The sequence below is a fragment of the Rhinoraja longicauda genome, chromosome 1 (assembly GCF_053455715.1).
Source record: "Rhinoraja longicauda isolate Sanriku21f chromosome 1, sRhiLon1.1, whole genome shotgun sequence".
Taxonomy (NCBI): domain Eukaryota; kingdom Metazoa; phylum Chordata; class Chondrichthyes; order Rajiformes; family Arhynchobatidae; genus Rhinoraja; species Rhinoraja longicauda.
The window spans coordinates 142922891-142948596 of record NC_135953.1 but is presented as its reverse complement, the minus strand read 5'-3'; the positions used below and the strand labels follow the sequence as shown (position 1 = coordinate 142948596).

At 51.8% G+C, this 25706-nt stretch overlaps 1 protein-coding gene across 2 annotated transcripts in view; it reads left to right on the top strand.

Moving 5' to 3' along the window:
- The first annotated feature begins 5720 nt into the window (after nucleotides 1–5720).
- The window catches only part of gne (glucosamine (UDP-N-acetyl)-2-epimerase/N-acetylmannosamine kinase), a 42546-nt gene continuing 22560 nt past the window's right edge, over nucleotides 5721–25706 (top strand). Inside the window, exons 1-4 of one of the 2 annotated variants that reach the window (XM_078407837.1) lie at nucleotides 5721–6339; nucleotides 14429–14608; nucleotides 19223–19674; nucleotides 22282–22434. In XM_078407837.1, coding sequence (XP_078263963.1) covers nucleotides 5939–6339; nucleotides 14429–14608; nucleotides 19223–19674; nucleotides 22282–22434 — 1186 coding nt within the window. In that variant the 5' untranslated portion in view covers nucleotides 5721–5938. Of the gene's footprint in view, nucleotides 6421–14428; nucleotides 14609–19222; nucleotides 19675–22281; nucleotides 22435–25706 lie in introns of both variants that reach the window. The other variant, XM_078407843.1, reaches the window with a different exon arrangement.

Here is a 25706-nt window from a genome sequence, read left to right as displayed (position 1 = left end):
GCCTTCATAACAAGAGGAGTTGAGTATAGGAGCAAAGAGGTCCTTCCGCAGTTGTACAGGGCCCTAGTGAGACCGCACCTGGAGTACTGTGTGCAGTTTTGGTCTCCAAATTTGAGGAAGGATATTCTTGCTATTGAGGGCGTGCAGCATAGGTTTACTAGGTTAATGACGGGACTATCATATGTTGAAAGACTGGAGTGACTAGGCTTGTATACACTGGAATTTAGAAGGATGAGAGGAGATCTTATCGAAACGTATAAGATTATTAAGGGGTTAGACACGTTAGAGGCAGGAAACATGTTCCCAATGTTGGGGGAGTCCAGAACCAGGGGCCACAGTTTAAGAATAAGGGGTAGGCCATTTAGAACGGAGATGAGGATAAACTTTTTCAGTCAGAGTTGTGAATCTGTGGAATTCTCTGCCTCAGAAGGCAGTGGAGGCCAATTCTCTGAATGCATTCAAGAGAGAGCTGGATAGAGCTCTTAAGGATAGCGGAGTCAGGGGGTATGGGGAGAAGGCAGGAACGGGGTACTGATTGAGAATGATCAGCCATGATCACATTGAATGGCGGTGCTGGCTCGAAGGGCCAAATGGCCTCCTCCTGCACCTATTGTCTAATTACAGAGACATGGCTACAAGAGGACCAGGGCTGGGAACTGAATATTCAGGGGTGCACAACATATAGAAAAGACACAGGTGGGCAGAGGGGGTGGGGTCGCTCTGTTGGTAAGGAATGATATTCACTCCCTTGCAAGGGGTGACATAGAATCAGGAGATGTAGAATCAGTATGGATAGAAATGAGGAATTGTAAGGGTAAAAAGACCCTAATAGGAGTTATCTACAGGCCCCCAAACAGTAGCCTCGACATAGGGTGCAAGTTGAATCAAGAGCTAAAATTGGCATGTCGCAAATGTAATGCTACGGTGGTTATGGGAGATTTCAACATGCAGGTAGACTGGGAAAATCAGGTTGGTAATGGACCCTAGGAAAGGGAGTTTGTGGAGTGCCTCCGAGATGGATTCTTAGAACAGCTTGTACTGGAGCCTACCAGGGAGAAGGCAATTCTGGATTTAGTGTTGTGTAATGAACCTGATCTGATATGGGAACTCAAGGTAAAAGAGCCATTAGGAGGCAGTGATCACAATATGCTAAGTTTTACTCTACAAATTGAGAGGGAGAAGGGAAAATCGGAAGTGTCAGTATTACAGTATAGCAAAGGGGATTACAGAGGCATGAGGCAGGAGCTGGCCAGATTTGACTGGAAGGAGGCCCTAGCAGGGAAGACAGTGGAACAGCAATGGCAGGTATTCCTGGGAATAATGCAGAAGTTGCAGGATCAATTTATCCCAAAGAGGAGGAAAGATTCTAAGGGGAGTAAGAGGCACCCTTGGCTGACTGGGAATTCAAGGACAGCAGAAAAATAAAAGAGAAGTACAACATAGCAAAGAAGAGTGGGAAGCCAGAGGATTGGGACTCTTTTAAAGAGCAACAGAAGATAACTAAAAAGGCAATACAGGGAGAAAAGATGAGGTATGAGGGTAAGCTGGCCAGTAATATAAAGGAGGATAGTAAAAGCTTTTTACTATTGTGAAGAGGAAAAAAATAGTTAAGGCAAATGTGGGTCCCTTGAAGACAGAAACAGGGGAATTTATTATGGGGAACAAGGAAATGGCAGACGTGTTGAACTGGTACTTTGGATCTGTCTTCACTAAGGAAGATACAAACAATCTCCCAGATGTTCTAGTGGCCAGAGATCCTAGGGTGACGGAGGAACTGAAGGAAATTCTCATTAGGCAGGAAATGGTGTTGGGTAGACTGATGGGACTGAAGGCTGATAAATCCCCAGGGCCTGATGGTCTGCATCCCAGGGTACTTAAGAAGGTGGGTCCAGAAATTGTGGATGCATTGGTGATCATTTTCCAATGTTCTATAGATTCAGGATCAGTTCCTGTGGATTGGAGGGTAGCTAATGTTATCCCATTTTTAAAGAAAGGAGAGAGAAAATGGGAAATTATAGACCAGTTAGTCTGACATCAGTGGTGGGGAAGATGCTGGAGTCAATTATAAAAGACAAAATTGCGGAGCATTTGGATAGCAGTAACAGGATTGTTCCAAGTCAGCATGGATTTACGAAGGGGAAATCATGCTTGACTAATCTTCGGGAATTTTTTGAGGATGTAACTAGGAAAATTGACAGGGGAGAGCCGGTGGATGTGGTGTACCTCGACTTTCAGAAAGCCTTCGACAAGGTCTCACATAGGAGAGTAGTGGGTAAAATTAGAGCACATGGTATTAGGGGTAGGGTACTGACATGGATAGAAAATTGGTTGGCAGACAGAAAGCAAAGAGTGGGGATAAATGGGTCCCTTTCAGAATGGCAGGCAGAGACTAGTGGGGTACCGCAAGGCTCGGTGCTGGGACCGCAGCTATTTACAATATACATTAATGACGGATGAAGGGATCAAAAGTACCATTAGCAAATTTGCAGATGATACATAGCTGGGTGGCAGTGTGAACTGTGAGAAAGATGCTATGAGGTTGCAGGGTGACTTGGACAGGTTGTGTGAGTGGGCAGATGCAGTTTAATGTGGATAAATGTGAGGTTATCCACTTTGGTGGTAAGAATAGGAAGGCAGATTATTATCTGAATGATGTCAAGTTAGGAAAAGGGGACGTACAAGGAGATCTGGGTGTCCTAGTGCATCAGTCACTGAAAGGAAGCATGCAGGTACAGCAGGCAGTGAAGAAAGCCAATGGAATGTTGGCCTTCATAACAAGAGGTGTTGAGTGTAGGAGCAAAGAGGTCCTTCTGCAGTTGTACCGGGCCCTGGTGAGACCGCACCTGGAGTACTGTGTGCAGTTTTGGTCTCCTAATTTGAGGAAGAATATTCTTGCTATTGAGGGCATGCAGCGTAGGTTTACTAGGTTAATTCCCGGAATGGCGGGACTGTCATATGTTGAAAGACTGGAGCGACTAGGCTTGTATACACTGGAATTTAGACGGATGAGAGGGGATCTTATCGAAACATATAAGATTATTAAGGGGTTGGACATGTTAGAGGCAGGAAACATGTTCCCAATGTTGGGGGAGTCCAGAACCAGGGGCCACAGTTTAAGAATAAGGGGTAGGCCATTTAGAACGGAGATGAGGAAAAGCATTTTCAGTCAGAGTTGTGAATCTGTGGAATTCTCTGCCTCAGAAGGCAGTGGAGGCCAATTCTCTGAATGCATTCAAGAGCTCTTAAGGATAGCGGAGTCAGGGGGTATGGAGAGAAGGCAGGGAGGGGTACTGACTGAAAATGATCAGCCACGATCACATTGAATGGTGGTTCTGGCTCGAAGGGCTGAATGGCCTACTCCTGCACCTATTGTCTTTTGTATAAATCAGCAGCTGCAGGTCCTTGTTTGACAAGACACATGGGGTATTTGCCTGGGAAATATAAATGGAAGAGTCTGAAGAAGGATCCTGACCTGCAACCTCCTCTGTCCATTCACTCCAAAGATGCTGTCTGATCTGCAGAGTTCCTCCACCAGCAGAAATGGAAGAACTTTTTTTTTTTTTAATATCAAAAAAACTTTATTCTAGTAATAAATATTTGCTGACAGAACATCTTTTTTTTTAACAAAACCCATCCGACATTTCCGGAGGTTACACATTCGATACAGGCATTCACTTCCAAATTTACATACATTTACCCAGTATCCCTTATTTGGAGGGGCGTCTCTCTCCACCACACCCTGCCCCCCCATGTCCAGCAGCGAAAGGACCCTAGACTGTGGTCCTCCCCCACAGGGCCTTGGCGTTGGCTGCACCAAGCTTCAGTGCGTCCCTCAGCACGTACTCCTGCAGTCTGCAGCGGGCCAGTCGGCAACATTCCTTGACGGACAGCTCGCTCCGCTGGGAGGTCAACAAGGATCGGGCAGACCAAAGAGCGTCAGCAGCACTCGATGTCGGTCTCCGAATGCGTCCCTGGGAACAGTCCGTAGATCACAGAGTCCTCTGTGACGGAGCTGCTCGGAATGAATCGTGACAGGGACCCCTGCAGACCTCTCCAGACTCTCTTTGCAAATCCACACTCTGAAGAGGTGGGCCACCGTCTCCTCTCCATAACAGCCGTCCCGGAGGCAGCGTGTGCCGGTAGTGAGGTTCTGGCGGTGCAGGAATGATCTGACTGAGAGGGCTCCCCTCACCGCCAGCCAAGCCAGGTCTTGGTGCTTGTTGGTGAGTTCTGGCGATGAGGCATTTTGCCAGACAAGCTGGGCAGTCTGCTCTGGGAACCACGCCACAGGATCCATGGAGTCATCCCCTGCAGTGCCTGCAGGACGTTCCGTGCTGACCACTGCCTGCTGGACTTGTGGTCAAAGGTGTTGGTCCGGAAGAACCTTTCCACAAACGACAGATGGTTTGGCAATGTCCAGCTGACTGGCACATTGCGTGGCATCTGCGCCAGGCCCATCCTTCGCAACACCGGGGACAGGTAGAACCTCAGCAGGTAGTGGCATTTGGTGCCCACGTGACTTGGGGGAGAGAGGGGGGGGGGGGAAGAGAGGGAGGGGGGGGGGAGAGGGGGAGGGGGAGAGGGGGAGGGGGAGAGGGGGGGGAGGGGGAGAGGGGGGGGAGAGGGAGGGGAGAGGGAGGGGGGGGGGAGAGGGAGGGGGGGGGGAGAGGGAGGGGGGGGAGAGAGGGAGGGGGGAGAGAGGGAGGGGGGAGAGAGGGAGGGGGGGGGGGGGGGGAGAGGGAGGGGGGGGGGGGGGGAGAGGGAGGGGGGGGGGGGAGAGGGAGGGAGGGAGGGGGGGGGAGGGAGGGAGGGGGGGGGGGGGAGAGGGGGGGGGGAGAGGGGGGGGGGAGAGGGGGGGGGGGGGAGAGGGGGAGAGGGGGAGAGGGGGGGGGGGGGAGAGGGGGGGGGGGAGAGGGAGGGGGGGGGGGAGAGGGAGGGGGGGGGGGAGAGGGAGGGGGGGGGGGAGAGGGAGGGGGGGGGGGAGAGGGAGGGGGGGGGGAGAGGGAGGGGGGGGGGAGAGGGAGGGGGGGGGGAGAGGGAGGGGGGGGGGAGAGGGAGGGGGGGGGGAGAGGGAGGGGGGGGGGGAGAGGGAGGGGGGGGGGGAGAGGGAGGGGGGGGGAGAGGGAGGGGGGGGGGGGAGAGGGAGGGGGGGGGGAGAGGGAGGGGGGGGGGGAGAGGGAGGGGGGGGGGAGAGGGAGGGGGGGGGGGAGAGGGAGGGGGGGGGGAGAGGGAGGGGGGGGGAGAGGGAGGGGGGGGGAGAGGGGGGGGGGAGAGGGAGGGGGGGGGGGAGAGGGAGGGGGGGGGGGGAGAGGGAGGGGGGGGGGGAGAGGGGGGGGGGAGAGAGAGAGGGGGAGGGGGGGGGGGAGAGAGGGAGGGAGGGGGAGAGGGAGGGGGGGAGAGAGGGAGGGGGAGAGAGGGGAGGGAGGGAGGGGGAGAGAGGGAGGGGGGGAGAGAGGGGAGGGAGGGAGGGGGGGGAGAGGGAGGGGGGGGAGAGAGGGGAGAGAGGGAGGGGGGGGAGAGAGGGGAGGGAGGGAGGGGGGGGAGAGGGAGGGGGGGAGAGAGGGGAGGGAGGGAGGGGGGGGGAGAGGGAGGGGGGGAGAGAGGGGAGGGAGGGAGGGGGGGGAGAGAGACATAGAGGTAGATACAGAGAGAGAGAGAGACACACACACACACACACACACACACACTAGTGTCACAGCACATGAACCGCCAAGCCTCAGCAGCCTCGGACCGAGGCCGATGCATGGACTCGGCCTGCACAACATTGCAGGAGGATGCTGCCGCTGCCGCTGCCGCTGCCGCTGTTAACGGGCTCTGGATCTAGCGCCCACCTGGGGCGGGCGGAGGGGCGCCACTCCTCCGATGGAAAGCCCCGACATCCGCGGAGAGGTCCAGGCTCCGCCGGTCCGGGCCTGGTGGGCGCAAGGCCGCAGTCGCCATGGCAACGCCCGGTCCGGGCCTGGGGCAAGGCCGCAGTCGCCATGGCAACGCCCGGTCTGGGGTAACGCCCGGTCTGGGCCTGGGGCAAGGCCGCAGTCGCCATGGCAACGCCCGGTCTGGGCCTGGGGCAAGGCCGCAGTCGCCATGGCAATGCCCGGTCTGGGCCTGGGGCAAGGCCGCAGTCGCCATGGCAACGCCCGGTCTGGGCCTGGGGCAAGGCCGCAGTCGCCATGGCAACGCCGGCCTGGTGCCGGCTGCGCCCCTTGCGCGTCAGCTCCCGGAGACGGAACCTTGGAGGGCGGAGCGAGGGTGGGGAGACGTCAGACTAGACCCGGCCAGACCAGACCAGGACAGACCAGACCAGACCAGACCAGCGGGGAGGACGGGCTGCCGAGGACGGTAGGTGATGGCGGGCGGCGATGATGTGGCGGCGACCGGTGCTCAGCAAAAGGCAGTATAAGAAAATAAGTGCAGATGCGGGTACAAATCGATTTATTCACAAAATGCTGGAGTAACTCAGCGGGTCAGGCAGCATCTCAGGAGAGAAGGAATGGGTGACGTTTCGGGTCGAGACCCTTCTTCAGACAAAAGGCGCCGGGAATCCCTGAGGGGGGGCAGTGCGGGGGGGGGGGGGGGGGGGGGCCGGGGACAGTGCGGGGACGGTGCGGGGGGGGGCAGTGCCGGGGGGGGGGGGGGGGGGGGCCGGGGACAGTGCGGGGACGGTGCGGGGGGGGGGGGGGGGGGCCGGGGACAGTGCGGGGACGGTGCGGGGGGGGGGGGCAGTGCCGGGGGGGGGCAGTGCCGGGGGGGGGGCAGTGCCGGGGGGGGGGGGGGGGGCCGGGGGGGGGGGGGGGGCAGTGCCGGGGGGGGGGGGGGCCGGGGACAGTGCGGGGACGGTGCGGGGGGGGGGGGCAGTGCCGGGGGGGGGGACGGGGACGTGCTGGGACAGTGCGGGGGGTGCAGTGCCGGGGGGGGGGGGGGGGGGGGCAGTGCCGGGGGGGGGGGGGGGGACGGTGCGGGGGGGGGGGGGACGGTGCGGGGGGGGGGAAGTGCTGGGACGGTGCGGGGACGGTGCGGGGGGTGCAGTGCCGGGGGGGGGGGGGGGGGGGGGGTGGGGTGGTGGTCCAGGGGCCAGTGCTGGTGTACGGGGAGCAGTGCGGGTGTACGGGGAGCAGTGCGGGTGTCTGGGAGCAGTGCGGGGGTCCAGGGGCCAGTGCGGGTGTACGGGGAGCAGTGCGGGTGTCCGGGGGCCAGTGCGGGTGTACGGGGAGCAGTGCGGGTGTCTGGGAGCAGTGCGGGGGTCCAGGGGCCAGTGCGGGTGTACGGGGAGCAGTGCGGGTGTCCGGGGGCCAGTGCGGGTGTACGGGGAGCAGTGCGGGGGTCCGGGGGCCAGTGCGGGTGTCTGGGAGCAGTGCAGGGGTCCGGGGGCCAGTGCGGGTGTACGGGGAGCAGTGCGGGGGTCCAGGGGCCAGTGCTGGGGACCGGGGTCCAGTGCGGGTGTACGGGGAGCAGTGCGGGGGTCCGGGGGCCACTGCGGGGGTCCGGGGGCCAGTGCTGGGGTCCAGGGGCCAGTGCGGGGGTCCGGGGAGCAGTGCGGGTGTCCGGGGAGCAGTGCGGGGGTCCGGGGAGCAGTGCGGGGGTCCGGGGGCCAGTGCTGGGGTCCGGGGAGCAGTGCAGGGGTCCGGGGGCCAGTGCGGGGGTCCGGGGGCCAGTGCTGGGGTCCGGGTGCCAGTGCGGGCGTCCGGGGGCCAGTGCGGGGGTCCGGGGGCCAGTGCGGGGGTCCGGGGGCCAGTGCGGGCGTCCGGGGGCCAGTGCTGGCGTCCGGGGAGCAGTGCGGGTGTCCGGGGAGCAGTGCGGGTGTCCGGGGAGCAGTGCGGGTGTCCGGGGAGCAGTGCGGGGGTCCGGGGAGCAGTGCGGGTGTCTGGGAGCAGTGCGGGGGTCCAGGGGGAGTGCGGGTCCCGTACCCCATCGGCGGGGGCCGAGTGTTCCCCGGTCTCAGATCTGCCCCTCGCCTCCACCCCCAGTGTGTGGACGGTCGGGATGAGGGGGAGAGGTTGAGACACGGGAGTGCAGCAGGGTCCCAGGAGTTGCGGGCAGGCCTGGGAGTTGTGTGGAACGCCGGAGGTTGAAGTGGAATTTGATAGAAGTATATTAAAATTCATGAGGGGAATTGATAAGGTAGAAAGTAAGACCTTTCGCCCAGAGTGGAAATGTCAAAGACAAGAGGGCACAGCTTTAACAGGAGAGAGGGCCAACATTTAAAAAAGATGTGCAGGGCAAGTTTTTTTACACAGTGGCAAGTCAAGTCAAGTTTATTTGTCGCATACACATACACGATGTGCAGTGAAATGAAAGTGGCAATGCCTGCGGATTGTGCAAAAAAAGAATTACAGTTACAGCATATAAATTAAAGTTAATACAGAGAAGACAAAATTTAGTCCCTGGAGTTATAAAAGTTAACAGTCCTGATGGCCTGTGGGAAGAAACTCCGTCTCATCCTCTCCGTTTTCAGAGCGTGACAGCGGAGGCGTTTGCCTGACCGTAGCATCTGGAACAGTCCGTGGCAGAATTTCCTCATAATCTTGCTTGCTCTCGATCTACACCTCCTGATGTATAGGTCCTGCAGGGGGGCGAGTGTAGTTCCCATGGTGCGTTCTGCCGAACGCACTACTCTCTGCAGGGCCTTCCTGTCCTGGGCAGAGCTGTTCCCAAACCTGGAATGTGCTACCAGGGGTGGTGATGGAAGCAGATACAATAATAGTGTTTGAGGCATTTAAATAAGCAAGTGGATATGGTTCAAATGCAGGCAAAGGTGATTAGTTTAACTTAGCATCATGTTCAGCATAGACATTGTGGGCCGAAGGGCCTGTTCCTGTGCTGTGCAGTTCTATGCTTGTTAGAACACACTTCTGTGGGTGCTAACATGTCCGCATTGCTGCCACCAAATAACACTCGTGGCATTTTACTTCTATTTCCTTATCTTATTCCTTTTCACCTGATTACTCATTAACTCCTCACAGCACTCTAATACATTTTTCAAACATAATTTTCCATTATACAATATTGACTCTGCTTAATTATATGATTTTGAAAAAAATGTATGCAAACTATTTCCTTAATAATAGGTACTGGTAATTTACTGGTGACAGATGGAAGGTTTATCATTTCCTGCTTTCTCTAACGGTAGAAGGATGAGAACTAAATGTTAATGTAATGGTAAATGTAAAATTTGTCCCTAGTGGGTATAGGATTGTGTTAATGTACGGGAATCGCTGGTCGGCGCGGGCCGAAAGGGCCTGTTTCCGCGCTGTATCTCTAAACTAAACTAGTAGCAAGCATTGGCCGATTTCCTTTGTCATTGTTATGTTTTTGCATATCTTTCATTCATTTGTTCTGTATGTCTCGTTTCCCTTTCCCCGGACTCATCTGAAGAAGGGTCTCGATCCGAAACGTCACCTATTCCTTTTCTCCAGAGATGCTGCCTGACCCGCTGAGTTACTCCAGCTTTTTGTTGAGTTGTGAATTGTGAAGCCAGAAGCAGGAGTGGAGAAATAGGTGCGAGTCCAGGTGGGGCACATGGGATGGAGGGGGTGGGGGGGAAGGAGGGTGGGGGGGAAGGAGGCTGGGGAAGTTGTTGGAGGTTTACTAAAATTGGACAATTCAGGATTCATAGCGCTGGGTTCTAAGCTGCTCAAGTTACTGTTCCTCCAGTTGACATGTGGCCTCACTCAGGTAATGGAAGAGGCCCAGGACAGAAAGGTCAGTGTGGAAATGGGAAGGGGAATTAACCATTTTAACTGTCATCCATACCTATGCCTCATTATTTTATATACTTCTATCTGGTCTCCCTGCAACCTCTGGCATTCCAAAGAAAACAATCCAAGCCTGTCCAACCTCTGCCGGTAGCTGATAACCCCCAATCCAGGCAGCATTCTGGTAAAACTAGACACGTTGAAGCATCTCATCATCTACAGGTCGTGTCCCCTTGTGATCGTGTGTTTTCAATAAGATTATCTTTCATTCTTTTGAACTCCAAAGAAAATGCAGCTCCTGCCTCTTGAGTGGCATGAGATGGGGCACTCCTCTAATCCCGGGAACTGGCCTTGTGAAACTCTGTAGGAAGGAACTGCAGAAGCTGGTTTAAACTGAAGAAAGACACAAAAAAGCTGGAGTAACTCAGCGGGTCAGCTGGAGTAACTCAGCTTCAACGTGTCTAGTTTTACCAGAATGCTGCCTGGATTGGGGGTTATCAGCGGGTCAGGCAGCATCTCTGGAGAAATGGAATAGGTGACTTTCAGATCAAGACCCTTCTCCACTTTTTGTGCCTATCTTGTGAATCTCTGTTGGATTGACATATAGTATCATAGTGTGATACAGTGTGGAAACGGGCCCTTCGGTCCAACTTTCCCACACCAGCCAACATGTCCCAGCTACACTAGAGTCATAGAGTGATACCGTGTGGAAACAGGCCCTTCGGCCCAACTTGCTCACACCAACCAACATGTCCCATTTACCTGCCTGCGTTTGGCCCATACCCCTCCAAACCTGTCCTATCCATGTACCTGTCTCACTGTTTCTTAAACTTTGGGATAGTCCCTGACTCAATTACCTCCTCTGGCAGCTTGTACCATACACCCACCACCCTTCGTGTGAAAAAGTACCCCTCGGGTTCCTATTAAATCTTTTTCCCCTTCACCTTAAACCTTTGTCCTCTAGTCCTTGATTCACCTACTCTGGGCAAGAGACTCCACTATTGTAATCTTTGTTAAATGAGAGGGTCAAAACTATGCACAGTATCCAGGTGTGTTCTCACCGACACCCTATTCAATTATAACAAACCCACCTCTTTTTACACTCAAACCCCTTTGATAAAGACCAGCGTCCTCAGAACCTGTTGTACCTGCCTGCAAACGTCATGCGCAAGAACTCCACCACTCCCCTGCATTCCACTTATTTACAATGGTATCTGACCCTGTTTCACAGTGAATTCATTCACCTCTCAGTGCTGGCAATGCATTGAGACACTGAGCCAAGTACCGGGCGTATGCCCTCAATGTCTGTCTCTGCTTGTGTACTGCCTTATCTCTTCTGCTTTGGCTGACTCTGACTTCCTACATTGTAATTTCATCAAAGGTAGACACAAAATGCTGGAGTAACTCAGCGGCTCAGGCAGCATCTCTGGAGAGAAGGAATGGGTGACGTTATGGGTCGAGACCCTTCTTCAGACTGATGTCATCGGAGGGGGCTGGACACAGATAGGATGTAGTTGGAGACAGGAAGACTCGTGGGAGAACTGGGAAGGGGGAGGGGATAGAGAGGGAAAGCAAGGGCTATCTGAAGTTAGAGAAGTCAATGTTCATACTGCTGGGGTGCAAACTACCCAAGTGGTTTAAACCAGCATCTGCAGTTTTTTTCCTACACTTGTAATTTCATCTGTTTAGCTTCAGAACCAAGTTGTTCTTGAACTACTTTCATGTTAAGATGATAGATTTCCTTTGCCTATCTTGGTTTAATTTATTGCTGTTGTCATGTGTACTGAGATAGAGTGCAAAGCTTTTGTTTGCCAGCTACACAGTCAAACCAAATCCAGCCAATTCAAACACAAGTAGTGCAAAAAGAGAAATTCCTTCTGGAGAGAAGGAATGGGTGACATTTTGGGTCGAGACCCTTATTCAGACTGATGTCATCAGAGAGGGCGGGACAAAGATAGGATGTAGTCGGAGACAGGAGGACAGTGGGAGAACTGGGAAGGGGGAGGGGATAGAGAGGGGAAGCAGGGACTATCTGAAGTTAGAGAAGTCAATGTTCATACTGCTGGAGTGTAAACTGCCCAAGCGAAATATGAGGTGCTGTTCCTCCAATTTGCGCTGGGCCTCACTCTGACAGTGGAGGAGGCCCAGGACAGAAAGGTCAGATTGGGAATGGGAGGAGGAGTTGAAGTGCTGAGCCACCGGGAGATCAGGTTGGTTGAGACGGACTGAGCGGAGGTGTTCAGCGAAACGATTGCCAAACACACAGCCTACAAACCTGTATGTCTTTGGAGTGTGGGAGGAAACCGGAGCACCCAGTGAAAACCCATGCGGTCATGGGGAGAACGTACAAACTCCACACAGTCAGGTTCAAACCTGGGTCTCTGTCACTGTAGGGCAACAAATCTACCGCTGTCCTACTGTGCCGCCCCATACGTGCAACTCCAAGATCCTAATACTTTTCTAGCTACTGTACTTCCTCCATATTCCTGTGCCTTCAATGTTGACCTCCCATCTCCCACCGAATAAGGGGGAGGCCATTTAGAACTGAGATGAGGAAAAACGTTTTCACCCAGAGAGTTGTGAATTTGTGGAATTCTCTGTCACAGAAGGCAGTGGAGGCCAATTCACTGGATGAATTTAAAAGAGAGTTAGATAGAGCTCTAGGGGCTATTGGAATCAAGGGATATGGGGAGAAGGCAGGCACAGGTTACTGATTGTGGATGACGAGCCATGATCACAATGAATGGCGGTGCTGGCTCAAAGGGCCAAATGGTTTCCTCCTGCACCTATTTTCTATGTTTCTATCTTGGTGTTATGTGTTGTGCTGCTGCAAGTAAGAATTTCATTGTTCTGTTTCGGGACATATGACAATAAAAAACTTGATTCTCGACTTGAAATGGACGCCTCTTGTTTTGGTGTTATGGGGGCTGGTCTGTACTCGGGTGCGGGTGCTGTCTGTACGGAGTCTGTACGTTCTCCCCATGACGTGCGTGGGTTTTCTCCGAGATTTTCGGTTTCCTCCCACAGTCCAAAGACGTACAGGTTAATTGGCTTGGTAAAATCTAAAAAAATGTCCCTAGTGTGTGTGTGGGATAGTGTTAATGTGCGGGGATCGCTGGTCGACGCCGACCCGGTGGGCCAAAGGCCCTGTTTCCGCGCTGTATCTCTAAACTAAACTAAAAGGTCGCCTGGGTTGGGCGGCATCTCTGAATAAGATTCTGTAGCACAACATTCTGGAGTGCAGAATGTTTTATTTCCCCCTCCCCCCCCATTCCATCGTACTCCAGGTTTCTGTTTCAGCTCCAATCCCTTCGAGCTACAGCTTTCTGTGTTTAACGCCAATCCCTTCGTGCTCCAGCTTTTGGCACTTGTTCTCTATTTAAATAGTAATCAGTTTTGGCATTCTTTCACTCAGGCAGAACACCTTATACCACCAAATTGTGCTTCATTTGCCAACCTGTATGACAACTAACTTATCCTACTGATCTCTCTGTAAACAGTACTCTCCTGAAAGCTTTCTTTCCCACATTAGGATTTTCTGTAGATATGGCTGCAGCAAGTAATTTCCTTGCTATAAATCATTAATATATGTTGTAGGCAGCTGCAGTCCCAGCACTGATCCCTGCAGCTCTACAGGATACAAGTGGCCAGCCTGAAAATGAACTCCGTGTCCCAACTCCCTTTCCATCTGCCAGTCCTTTATTCATGACAATATAACACCATGCCCTTTCCTTGCAAGGTAACTCTCCCTCTTTGGCTGATCCCTGTTCAAAGAACGCTATTATTTGTCAGAAGTCACTTCCTCTTCAGGGAGTGTCGAGCCTTTGCATGATCAGAAGATGACTTTCCAAATGTTAGAAACATAGAAACACAGAATATAGGTGATGGAGGAGGCCATTTGGCCCTTCGAGCCAGCACCGCCATTCATTGTGATCATGGCTGATCATCCACAATCAGTAACCCGTGCCTGCCTTCTCCCCATATTCCTTGATTCCACTAGCCCCATGAGCTCTATCTAACTCTCTTTTAAATTCATCCTGTGGATTGGCCTCCACTGCCTTTTGTGGCAGAGAATTCCACAAATTCACAACTCTCTGGGTGAAAAGGTTTCTTCTTACCTCAGTTTTAAATGGCCTCCCCTTTATTCTAAGACTGTGGCCCTGGGTTCTGGACTCCCCCAACATTGGGAATATTTTTCCTGCATCTAGCTTATCCAGTCCTTTTATAATTTTATACGTTTCTATAAGAAAGGTATAAAATTCTCCTATTATCTCGTACATAATTGATTCTAGTATTTTTCCAGCAATAGATGCTGTGTGGCCTGGCCTACATTTATGCATTTATTGCCTCCCACCATTGAGAATAAGGACCATGTTGACAGCAAGAAAGCAAAGTGCTGGAGTCAGGCAGCATCTGTGGGGGTAATGGACAGAAGGCGTTTCACGTCGGGGCCCTGCAGACTGATCCAACAATAATAGTTCTCCAAAGTTCCAAATTATATTCCCAACGAGCGCAATGGTAACTAGATCTGTCTTTCTGAACTGTAATTGCTAATGTACGGAATTATTTCAAGGCATTAAGATTCAGAACCTAACCGTGATTCACCTTCTCTGCGCAGGTGTTTGTGGGTAGTTCGAAGCCGGTGTTAATCCTTTAGACATGTCATTTGTTCCATTGACTGTTAGTACTCTAGTCAGAAACGGATCCAATTCATATTCACTTTTGTTGATTTTCAGGAATTGTTCCAAAATCATGGAGAAAGACAAAAACAAGAGGAAGCTGCGTATCTGTGTGGCCACGTGTAACCGGGCGGATTATTCCAAGCTTGCCCCCATCATGTTTGGTATCAAGGAGCAATCTGATGGCTTTGACCTCAAAGTTGTTGTTTTAGGATCTCACTTAATTGACGACTATGGGTGAGTGTAAATATGTGCCATTTTGTGTCAAAACGTAGCCTATACATCTGTTGAAAACGTAGCCATACTGGCTTCAAAAGGTAGACACAAGGAAGTGCAGATGTTGGAATCCTGCAAAGAACGCAAGTGCTGGAGGAACTGAGGGGGGTCAAGGAAGATCTGTAGATGACTATCAATCTCTTGTGTTCTACGCTGGCTTCAAAGGGCCCTTCCTGCAACCACTGACAATAGATGGGGCATATTTGGAAACATCTCATTCGTTGCCACAGATACCAGAAGGGGGGTGGGGTAAGCACATGAAGGCATCATTAAAAAAATACTTTGGGAAATGCCTTAACAGAAAGCACCATAACACATTTTTAAAAAATCCCCAAAAGAATGTGGATCAGGCCTTTCGGCCCACAATGTCCGTGCTGAACATGATGCCAAGTTAAACTAATCTCCTCTGCCTGCCCTCCATTCCCTGCATCGCCACGTAAAGACCTATGTAAAAGCCTCTTGAACAACACTATCGTATCTGCTTCCACCACCACTCCTGACAATGCGTTCCATGCACCCAGCGCTCTCTGTGTAAAGAAAAACTTGTCCCACACATCTATATACTAAAACTCTTGTTTGTTTGTTCCTGAACTACAGCCAAAACGGTACACGATAGCGCGACAATTTTAGGCCCACTTTACTCACCGTCGTCCCTTTGGTGCGAATGGAAGGTTTCATTGAAATTGTTGTTATATTTTTTAAGTTATTCACATTTTAAGGTTTAAATCTATCTCCTAGGGAGGGAGGGAGGGGAGGATAAGGGGGGTTGAGGGGGATGGAGTGGGGAGGGGAGGGGAGGGGGGGGAGGAGAGGGTGCTGCACCAAAGCAGAAGTGGTTTGGGCCCAACGGGTCCACTTGGTCTAGTCTCCTTTAAACTTTGGCCCTCTCACCTTGAAGCTGAGCAGCCTGGGTAAAACATTCTAAATGTTTACTCTATCCGTGCCTGTCATTACCTTAATCACGCGGAGATCACACAGCTCCGATGTGAGAAGCTGTGTGGGAGTGTTGGCTTGTATATTTACGTAAGGCGCCAAATAGGAAGATTGCATCGACCTCAAGGTACAGTAGTAGTACTTGAACAGAATTGGTTTGTATCTCATTAAAGGTTGTGACATTTTGTAGGACTGTGACAGCCGCATTGGGCTTCTGTGTGGTACTGTACTGGCATGCGTCTGTCTGCGGGACAGTGCGGATTGGCGTTGTCCTGCTTGGAGAGGGGGATTTTTCATCCGTGGTTACATCTCACTGTGCCCAGCAAGGATGAAGTGTCCTCTCCATTTGATTTGGCCGCTGAGCCTGGGCAGGTAAATGGGAATACAAACTTGCCCAGCATCTGCATTGCCCTCTCCACCTGGTAGGCTGTTTCCAGAGGAACTGCTACGTCTGGGCCTACTCGGTTGCAGGAGTTGCCGGAAGGCGGACGCACGAGGGGTCAGCCGGCCGTCTCTAGGGTCTCCAGCTCCAGTGCCTTTGGCTCTCCTGAACCTTACCCACAAGGCAGCGGGCGGGATGCTATTTAACCCATCGTTGGGACCTGGTTGATGGACGTCAGGACGTGTCCACATGCCGGTGGGCCCGCACGTCGCATCTCTGGGGGCCAGAGTTCCTCCGAGATCCCCACGCAGTTTAGCCGGGGACTGAACGTGGCCCCAGTGACCATGTGTTGCCACGAGGAGGCACTGCAAGAGTCTTGATGATGCAGAGGTGATGTACTGGCAGGGGGAGGCTCACGCACTCACCTCCCTTTTTCACAAAAATTGCCAGCCAGCGGCATCTGGATTTATACCAGGGCACTAGCTTTTGTGTGCTTAAACTCTGATAATCCACTATCTGACTGTTTGGAAATCCCAATGTTTCTGCATCAGGTTCTCCTCTCCTCCCGGGATCCGCTGAAGCCCGGAACTCACCAGTCCCTGCGCCCTGCAACGCTCGTAGAGTTCAGTTATAACATTTATTACAACATTGCATGAAGTCAACAAGTAATTAAGTGTGTGGGACACAATACCAACAGCCTCCGATAGTTCAACAATGCTCCAAGCTCGCGGGTGGGTTAGATTACCAGAGATTTTAGAGTTTAGAGATACAGCGCGGAAACAGGCCCCTTTCGGCCCACCGGGCCCGCGCCGACCAGCGATCCCCGCACATTAACACTATCCTACACCCACTAAGGACAATATTTTTACATTTACCAAGCCAATTAACCTACATACCTGTACATCTTTGGAGTGTGGGAGGAAACCGAAGATCTCGGAGAAAACACACGCAGGTCACGGGGAGAACGTACAAACTCCGTACAGACAACACCCGTAGTCGGGATGGAACCCGGGTCTCTGGCGCTGCATTCGCTGTAAGGCAGCAACTCTACCGCTGAGCCACCGAGCTTTGTGTTTCATGGCTGACCTCTGGTGATATGGGTGGAGATTCAATGCTGACTGCATTGTCTTTTAAACTCTGCTTTTTTTGTAGACAAAATGGTGCTGGTGTGCACGATTAGTAAATATGTATCTTGTGGCTGGAAAATGAAAAAATGGCACTGTACTGGTGTGCATAATAGAAACATAGAAAATAGGTGCAGGAGGAGGCCATTTGGCCCTTCGAGCCAGCACCGCCATTCATTGTGATCATGGCATGTCCACAATCAGTAACCCGTGCCTGCCTTCTCCCCATATCCCTTGATTCCACTAGCCCCTAGAGCTCTATCTAACTCTCTTTTAAATTCATCCAATGAATTGGCCTCCACTGCCCTCTGTGGCAGAGAATTCCACAAATTCACAACTCTCTGGGTGAAAACGTCACCTCAGTTTTAAATGGCCTCCCCTTTATTTTTAGACTGTGGCCCCTGGTTCTGGACTCCCCCAACATTGGGAACATTTTTCCTGCATCTAGCTGGTCCAGTCCTTTTATAATTGTATACGTTTCTATAAGATCCCCTCTCATCCTTCTAAACTCCAGTGAATAATCTCAAAATAAAAACCCTGCTCTTAAACATAACCGTTAATGATTTTTGAAAAAGACAATTTTCAGGCGTGCCCTCCATTCCTTCCCTCCTGAGATTATCCACCCCTCCCCTTTACCTGCCATTTGCCCCGCCACAGCCTTCGTAATGAACTCTGCATTCTCCTCATTCTCTGGATAAAGAAGTTTATGAAGTTATGCGTGATTCTATTTCAGGCTGTTGAAGTTATGTGGTAGTTGGTGCTATTAGTCAAACAGCCCCAACAAGAGCCTCTTGTTTAGGTCACTGTTTCACTGGAAGCCAATGTTAGTTTGAAGTTAGTCATTGTAAGTGCCAGAGAGGGTGTTGAACTTGCAGCAGAGCCAGAGTCACACCTCAATCCTTGCACAAAAGGTCAACACAGCAAGGAACGGGACAGAACTTGCTGTCCATTGATATAGCGTGGAAACGGGCCCTTTGGCCCAACTTGCCCACACCGATCAACATGTCCCATCTACACTAGTCCCATCCTTGGCCCATAGCCCTCAAAACCAGTCCTATCCATGTACCTGTCTAATTGTTTCTTAAACGCTCTGATAGTACCTGCTTCAACTGCCTCCTCCGGCAGCTCGTTCCATACCCACCACCCATTGTGTGAAAAAGTTACCTCAGTTTCCTATTAAATCGTTCCCCCTTCACCTTAAACCCATGTCCTCTGGTCCTCGATTCCACTACTCTGGGAAAGAGTCTCTGTAGCTCTTCCAGCAGAAGTATCCATTCACTTGTACTTATAATTAATGTACAGTAAACACAAAGTGCTGGAGGAACTCGGTGGGTCAGACAGCATCTGTGGAAGGAAGGAATAGGTGACGTTTCAGGTTTACCCGATCTAATCAAGATTCAGTTTATTGTCACGTGTACCAATTAAGGTACAGTGAAATTTGAGTTATCATACAGCCATACTAAGTAAAAAGCAACAAGACACACAGCCACATAAAATAAAATTTAGCATAAACATCCACCCCAGCGGATTCCACATTCCTCACTGTGATGGAAGGTAATAAAGTTCAATAATCTTCCTATTTGTTCACCCGCGGTCGGGGCTGTTGAACCGTCCGCAGTCGCCGCTGCCGAGCCGACTGTCCGAGACCTCACGTTGGGATGATCGAAACTCCGGCGTCGGGACGGTTGAAACTCTCCGCGGCGTGGAGCTCCCGAGTTGGCCTCTTCTTACCAGAGACCGCGCGCGGGCTTCACGGTGTTAAAGTCCACAGGCCCCGCGGTTGGAGCTCTCCACAGTCCATCCTCGGCAAAGGATCGCAGCTCCACAATGTTAACGTCCGCGCCGTGCCGGTCTCCAGGAAAGGCCGCACCAGTCCACGATGTTAGACCGCAGTGGGGACGGAGATACGACACGGAGAAAGATCGCATCTCCGTCGAGGTGAGAGATTGAAAAATAGTTTCCTCCAACCGCACCCCACCCCCCCACATACAACAAACCAAGGAACACTAAAACATACTTTAACACATACTTAAAATAATGAAAAACAGTAGAAAGGACGGGCAGACTGTTGGCGAGGCAGCCAGTGCTGGTGGCGCCACCCGGTGTACATCCTCTCATGTATTCCTCTTGTTGCAGGAACACGTACCGTATGATTGAACAGGATGACTTTGACATTAACACCAGGCTGCACACGATCGTGCGGGGTGAGGATGAGGCGGCCATGGTGGAGTCGGTGGGCCTCGCTCTGGTCAAGCTGCCCGACGTGCTGATCCGCTTGCAGCCGGACGTGATGATTGTTCACGGGGACAGGTTTGACGCGTTAGCTGTGGCCACCTCGGCTGCCTTGATGAACATTCGCATCTTGCACATCGAGGGGGGTGAGGTGAGTGGGACGATCGACGACTCGATCCGCCACGCCATCACCAAGCTGGCGCACTACCACGTGTGCTGTACCCGCAGTGCCGAGCAGCACCTCATCGCCATGTGTGAGGAACACGACCGCATCCTGCTCTCTGGCTGCCCCTCCTACGACAAGCTGCTCACCGCACACTCCAAGGATTACATGGGCATCCTGCAGACCTGGTTGTGTGAGTACCGCCCATCACAACCCTCTCCCTCTCCCTCATAGGACAGGTGGTTCTGCTGTAAGTAGACACAAAATGCTGCAGTAACTCAGCGGGTCAGGCAGCATCTCTGGAAAACATGGACACAGTGCTGGAGTAACTCAGTGGGTCGGGCAGCATCTCTGGAGAACATGGACACAGAGTGCTGGAGTAACTCAGCGGGTCAGGCAGCATCTTGGGAGAGAAGGAATGGGTGACGTTTCGGGTCGAGGCCCTTCAGACTGAAGTCAGGGGAGGGGACGGGACAAAGATAGGATGTAGTCGGAGATAGTAAAACTAGTGGGAGAACTGGGAAGGGGGAGCGGATGGAGAGAGAGAGAGAGAGGGGGTGGGGGGGAAAGCAGTGGCTATCTGGTTAGAAGTCAATGTTCATACCACTGGGGTGTAAACTACCCAAGCGAAATATGAGGTGCTGTTCTGCTGTAATGCGTGTTCCCACAATGCTGATTAGGTTTAACACGATCAATGAATTAAGGATCACTGTATTACAAGGAACATAGACACAAGGCAAGGCAAGTTTATTTATATAGCACATTTCAGCAACAAGGCAATTCAAAGTTTTACATAAAACATTAAAGCGCAATTAAAAGCAATTAAAAACAGTCATTAAAGAGAATAGAAAATAAAAACAAGCTAAAATAGGTATAAAATACGAGAATAAAAGTTACAGTGCAGTGTAAGAAATGAATAATTATTTGATTTAATAAAAGGCAACGTCAAACAGAAAAGTCTTCAGCCTCGATTTAAAAGACAGAGTTGCAGTGGACCTGCAGTTTTCTGGGAGTTTGTTCCATATATGTGGTGCTTAAAAACTAAATTAAACACGTGGCGCTGGAGTTACTCAGTGGCAGACCCACTGAGTTACTCCAGCACTTTGTGTCTATCTTTGGTGTAAAGCAGCATCTGTAGTTCCTTCCTATTGTAATACACATTGTATTACAAGGACCTAATTTGTTAGAACATGACTTTCATTGCATCACTTTAAAGCTACTTTGGAACTTGGCAAGCTGAGAACAGAAGGTGTGACCAAACCTATTGTCCTGTGGATCAGACACGTTTCTGTTCAAGACTCGCTGTTACTTTCACCGCAGGAGCCCTGGAATTGGCAAGAGACCAAATGCAACATGACGCCTTTCAGCTCCCGGCAATAAAAATAAACACAGTTATGTAAATGCCTTTGGGGGAACAATAACAGTTTTCATGTGAGTGTTAGTTTCCCCCCCATTTGCCCACAGACCCCAGTCCCCACAGACCCCAATCCCCACGGACCCCAATCCCCACGGACCCCAGTCCCCACGGACCCCAGTCCCCACGGACCCCAGTCCCCACGGACCCCAGTCCCCACGGACCCCAGTCCCCACGGACCCCAGTCCCCACGGACCCCAGTCCCCACGGACCCCAGTCCCCACGGACCCCAGTCCCCACGGACCCCAGTCCCCACGGACCCCAGTCCCCACGGACCCCAGTCCCCACCGACCCCAGTCCCCACCGACCCCAGTCCCCACCGACCCCAGTCCCCACCGACCCCAGTCCCCACCGACCCCAGTCCCCACCGACCCCAGTCCCCACCGACCCCAGTCCCCACCGACCCCAGTCCCCACGGACCCCAATCCCCACGGACCCCTAATCCCCACGGACCCCTAATCCCCACGGACCCCTAATCCCCACGGACCCCTAATCCCCACGGACCCCTAATCCCCACGGACCCCTAATCCCCACGGACCCCTAATCCCCACGGACCCCTAATCCCCACGGACCCCTAATCCCCACGGACCCCTAATCCCCACGGACCCCAGTCCCCACGATCTCTAATCCCCACGGACCCCAGTCCCCACGGACCCCAATCCCCACGATCTCTAATCCCCACGGACCCCAGTCCCCACGATCTCTAATCCCCACGGACCCCAGTCCCCACGATCTCTAATCCCCACAGACCCCAGTCCCCACGATCTCTAATCCCCATTTCCCCAGGGACACAATTGTTTTTATAACAAAATCTTCTACCGGTTTGTAACCGAATCATGTAAAAGATCAGCCAAAACATTATGACCACTGACAGGTGAAGTGAATAACATTGATTATCTTGTTACAATTCACTGGAATTTAGAAGGATGAGGGGATCGTATAGAGAAGTATAAAATTATAAAAGGACTGGACAAGCTAGATGCAGGAAAAATGTTCCCAATGTTGGGGGAGTCCAGATCCAGGGGCCACAGTCTAAGAATAAAGAGGAGGCCATTTAAACCTGAGGTGAGAAGAAACTTTTTCACCCAGAGAGTTGTGAATTTGTGGAATTCTCTGCCACAGAGGGCAGTGGAGGCCAATTCACTGGATGAATGTAAAAGAGTTAGATAGAGCTCTAGGGACTAGTGGAATCAATGGATATGGGGAGAAGGCAGGCACGGGCTACTGATTGTGGATGATCAGCCATGATCACAATGAATGGCGGTGCTGGCTCGAAGGGCCGAATGGCCTCCTCCTGCACCTATGTTCTATGTTTCTAACTGCATCTGTACTGTGCTTGCTGTGAATGTTCTCATCCTTCATGCCGACCTTGCTCTGCTTTTGTAGGTGAAGATGTGAAGTCTCGGGAGTACATTGTGGCTCTACAACATCCGGTCACCACTAACATTAAGCATTCCGTTAAGATGTTTGAGCTTATGCTCGATGCTCTGATAATATTTGGCAAATGCACCTTGATCCTGTTTCCCAACATTGATGCAGGTGAGCTGACATTCAAAGCGTGTCGGTGACTTAAAATTGACAGCCGGTATGTTTGGATTTATCGTTGGAATAGCAGCTAAATAACGCTCTGAAGAAAGGTCTCGACCCGAAATGTCACCCATTCCTTCCATCCAGAGATGCTGCCTGTCTCGCTGAGTTACTCCAGCACTTTGTGTCTATCTTTGGCGTAAGCCAGCATCTGCAGTTCCTTCCTAACAATGAGATGTGCCAAGTGGTTCTACTAATTTTAATGCTGTTGTTAAACGTGCAGATGTTAGCAAGTCTGGGTGTCCTTTTTCACCAGTCACTAAAAGTAATCATGCAGGTACAGCAGGCAGTGAAGAAAGCCAATGAATGGCATGTTGGCCTTCATAACAAGAGGAATTGAGTATACGGGCAAAGAGGTCCTTCTACAGTTGTACAGGACCCTAATGAGACCACACCTGGAGTACTGTGCAGTTTTGGTCTCCAAATTTTAGGAAGGACATTCTTGCCATTGATGGAGTGCAGCATAGGTTCACAAGGTTAATTCCCGGGATGGCAGGACTGTCGTATGTTGAAAGACTGGAGCGACTGGGTTTGTATACACTGGAATTTAGAAGGATGAGAGGGGATCTTACTGAAACATATTAGATTATTAAGGGATTGAACACACTAGAGGCAAGAAACATGTTCCTGATGTTGGGGGAGTCCGGAACCAGGGGCCACAGTTTAAGAATAAGGGGTAGGCCATTTAGAACTGAGATGAGGAAAACCATTTTTCACTCAGAGTTGTGAATCTGTGGAATTCTCTGCCTCAGAAGGCAGTGGAGGCCAATTCTCTGGATGCTTTCAAGCGAGAGTTAGATAGAGCTCTTAAAGATAGCAGAGTCAGGGGGTATGGGGAGAAGGCAGGAACGGGGTACTGATTGTGAATGATCAGCCATGATCACAGTGAATGGCGGTGCTGGTTCGAAGGGCTGAATGGCCTCCTCCTGCACCTATTGTCTAAGTGTGGCAGCATCTGGGCAATGCGGTGGCGAGTGAAGTTTCGTGAGATGTGCTAGTTGGGAAGTGACAAAGGCATTGGGAGCGGGTTGACAGGAGAACGATTTTCCCTGTTGCTCTGTGCAGGTGCATTTTGGAAAGTGAGGGCCAGGTAGGAGCAGAATGGTCTATCCCAGTGCAACAGACCAGTTCCAGAGGCGACAGCTGTTGCCCATTTACAGCTGAACTCCTGAACAAAAGTCCGTTCCACGCTACCTCTGTCTGTTCTCTGCACCATGAACTACATCAACGCCAGTCTCTGGTCAATCTATCCTGCCCACGCCCCCAGCACCATGAACTACATCAACGCCAGTCTCAGGTCAATCTATCCTGCCCACAGCACCATGAACTACATCAACGCCAGTCTCTGGCCTCTGTCCTGCCCTTGCCCCCAGCACCATGAACTACATCAACGCCAGTCTCAGGTCAATCTATCCTGCCCACACCCACAGCACCATGAACTACATCAACGCCAGTCTCTGGCCTCTGTCCTGCCCTTGCCCACGCCCACAGCACCATGAACTACATCAACGCCAGTCTCTGGTCAATCTATCCTGCCCCCAGCACCATGAACTACATCAATGCCAGTCTCTGGTCAATCTATCCTGCCCACGCCAGTGTCTGTGAGCTTGTTACGGGACACTCCGACTCGACTAGTTCAGTCAGAAACACGGAGAAACTTTGCTCCAAAGTGGGTCTCAGAAGGCAGTGGAGGCCAATTCTCTGGATGCTTTCAAGCGAGAGTTAGATAGAGCTCTTAAAGATAGCAGAGTCTTTAAGTGGGTGATTTGATGCTGCATAGGTGCAAAGTGACGGGAGGAATGGCCTATGATTGAATTTGCAGGGATTGGGGAACAGGGAATTGTCCAATTTGTTCCCAACTCTTCTCTCTCCTCCAAGTCAAGAATGTTTAATTATCTTCAGTACTGGCAACGGAACAATGCTGCAGCTTTACAGGCCCATTAATGCAATAACACAGATAAATGTTTACTAATCAATAATGCAATGAATGATTCATCAGTAACACACAGTGACCAGAATAGTACAAAACCAAAGTCCGCAGTGTCACAGTCCATAGAAGATCACAGTTAGTGTTGTGCGGTGTGCAAGAGCCTGATAGTTGCTGAGAAGAAGCTGTTCTTGAACCTGGAGGTCAAGGTTCTCACCTACCCACATAATTGAGTGCTGGAATATCATAGAAACATAGAAAATAGGTGCAGGTGGAGGCCATTCGGCCCTTCGAGCCTGTACGCACCGCCATTCATTGTGATCATGGCTGATCATCCACAATCAGTAACTCGTGCCTGCCTTCTCTCCATACCCCTTGATTCCACTAGCCCCTAGAGCTCCATCTAACTCTCTTTTAAATTCATCCAGTGAATTGGCCTCCACTGCCCTCTGTGGCAGAGAATTCCACAAATTCACAACTCTCTGGGTGAAATGTTTTTTTCTCACCTCAGTTTTAAATGGCCTCCCCATTATTCTTAGACTGTGGCCTCTGGACCATGTAGGCCCGGGAGCCGCTGTAGGCCTGGACACTGTAGGCCCAGGAGCTGCTGTAGGCTCGGACAGTGTAGGCCCGGAGGCCCGGGCGCCGCCTAACAGAGGTTGCGTGGCAACCCGCTTCCCGGCCCGGGCGGCCACCATTGGTGGAGTGGGAGCACTTGGCCGCTAGCTGGGTGAGGTGGCGCGGGGCGGTGACGTCACCTTGTGTCCTTTGTTTGGGAGTGAGGAAGTTGGCAACCCTATTGTTAACCCACCTCTCTACAACACTGATTGCGATGCATGCAGTTATTTTTTTCAACACCAGTTATGTTTATTACCTATATTTTGAAACAAGAATAAATAATACTTTAATTGCAATGTAGTATGTCAAAGCAGTGCAAGGCTCACTCTGTAAATGGTGGAGCTGTGGAGAGATCTGGTGCACGGTTCCCTGGAAGTGGAGAGTCAGGTGGACAGGGTGGTGAAGAAGGCATTTGTCTTCATTGGGAAGGGTACTGAGTACAAAAGTTGGGACATGATGGTCGCTGGTGAGACCACACTTGAGTAGTGAATGCAGTTCTGCTGACTCAGCTATGGGAAAGGATGACATTAATTTGGAAAGGATGCAAAAGAGACTCACTGGAATGAAACCGCACAGGACCAGGCCCTTCAGCCCGGCATGTCTGTGCTGAACACTGCTGAAATGGTTCATGTACTTGTCAATACCTCAGGTTGCAACTGTAAATGTTAACCTTGCTCTC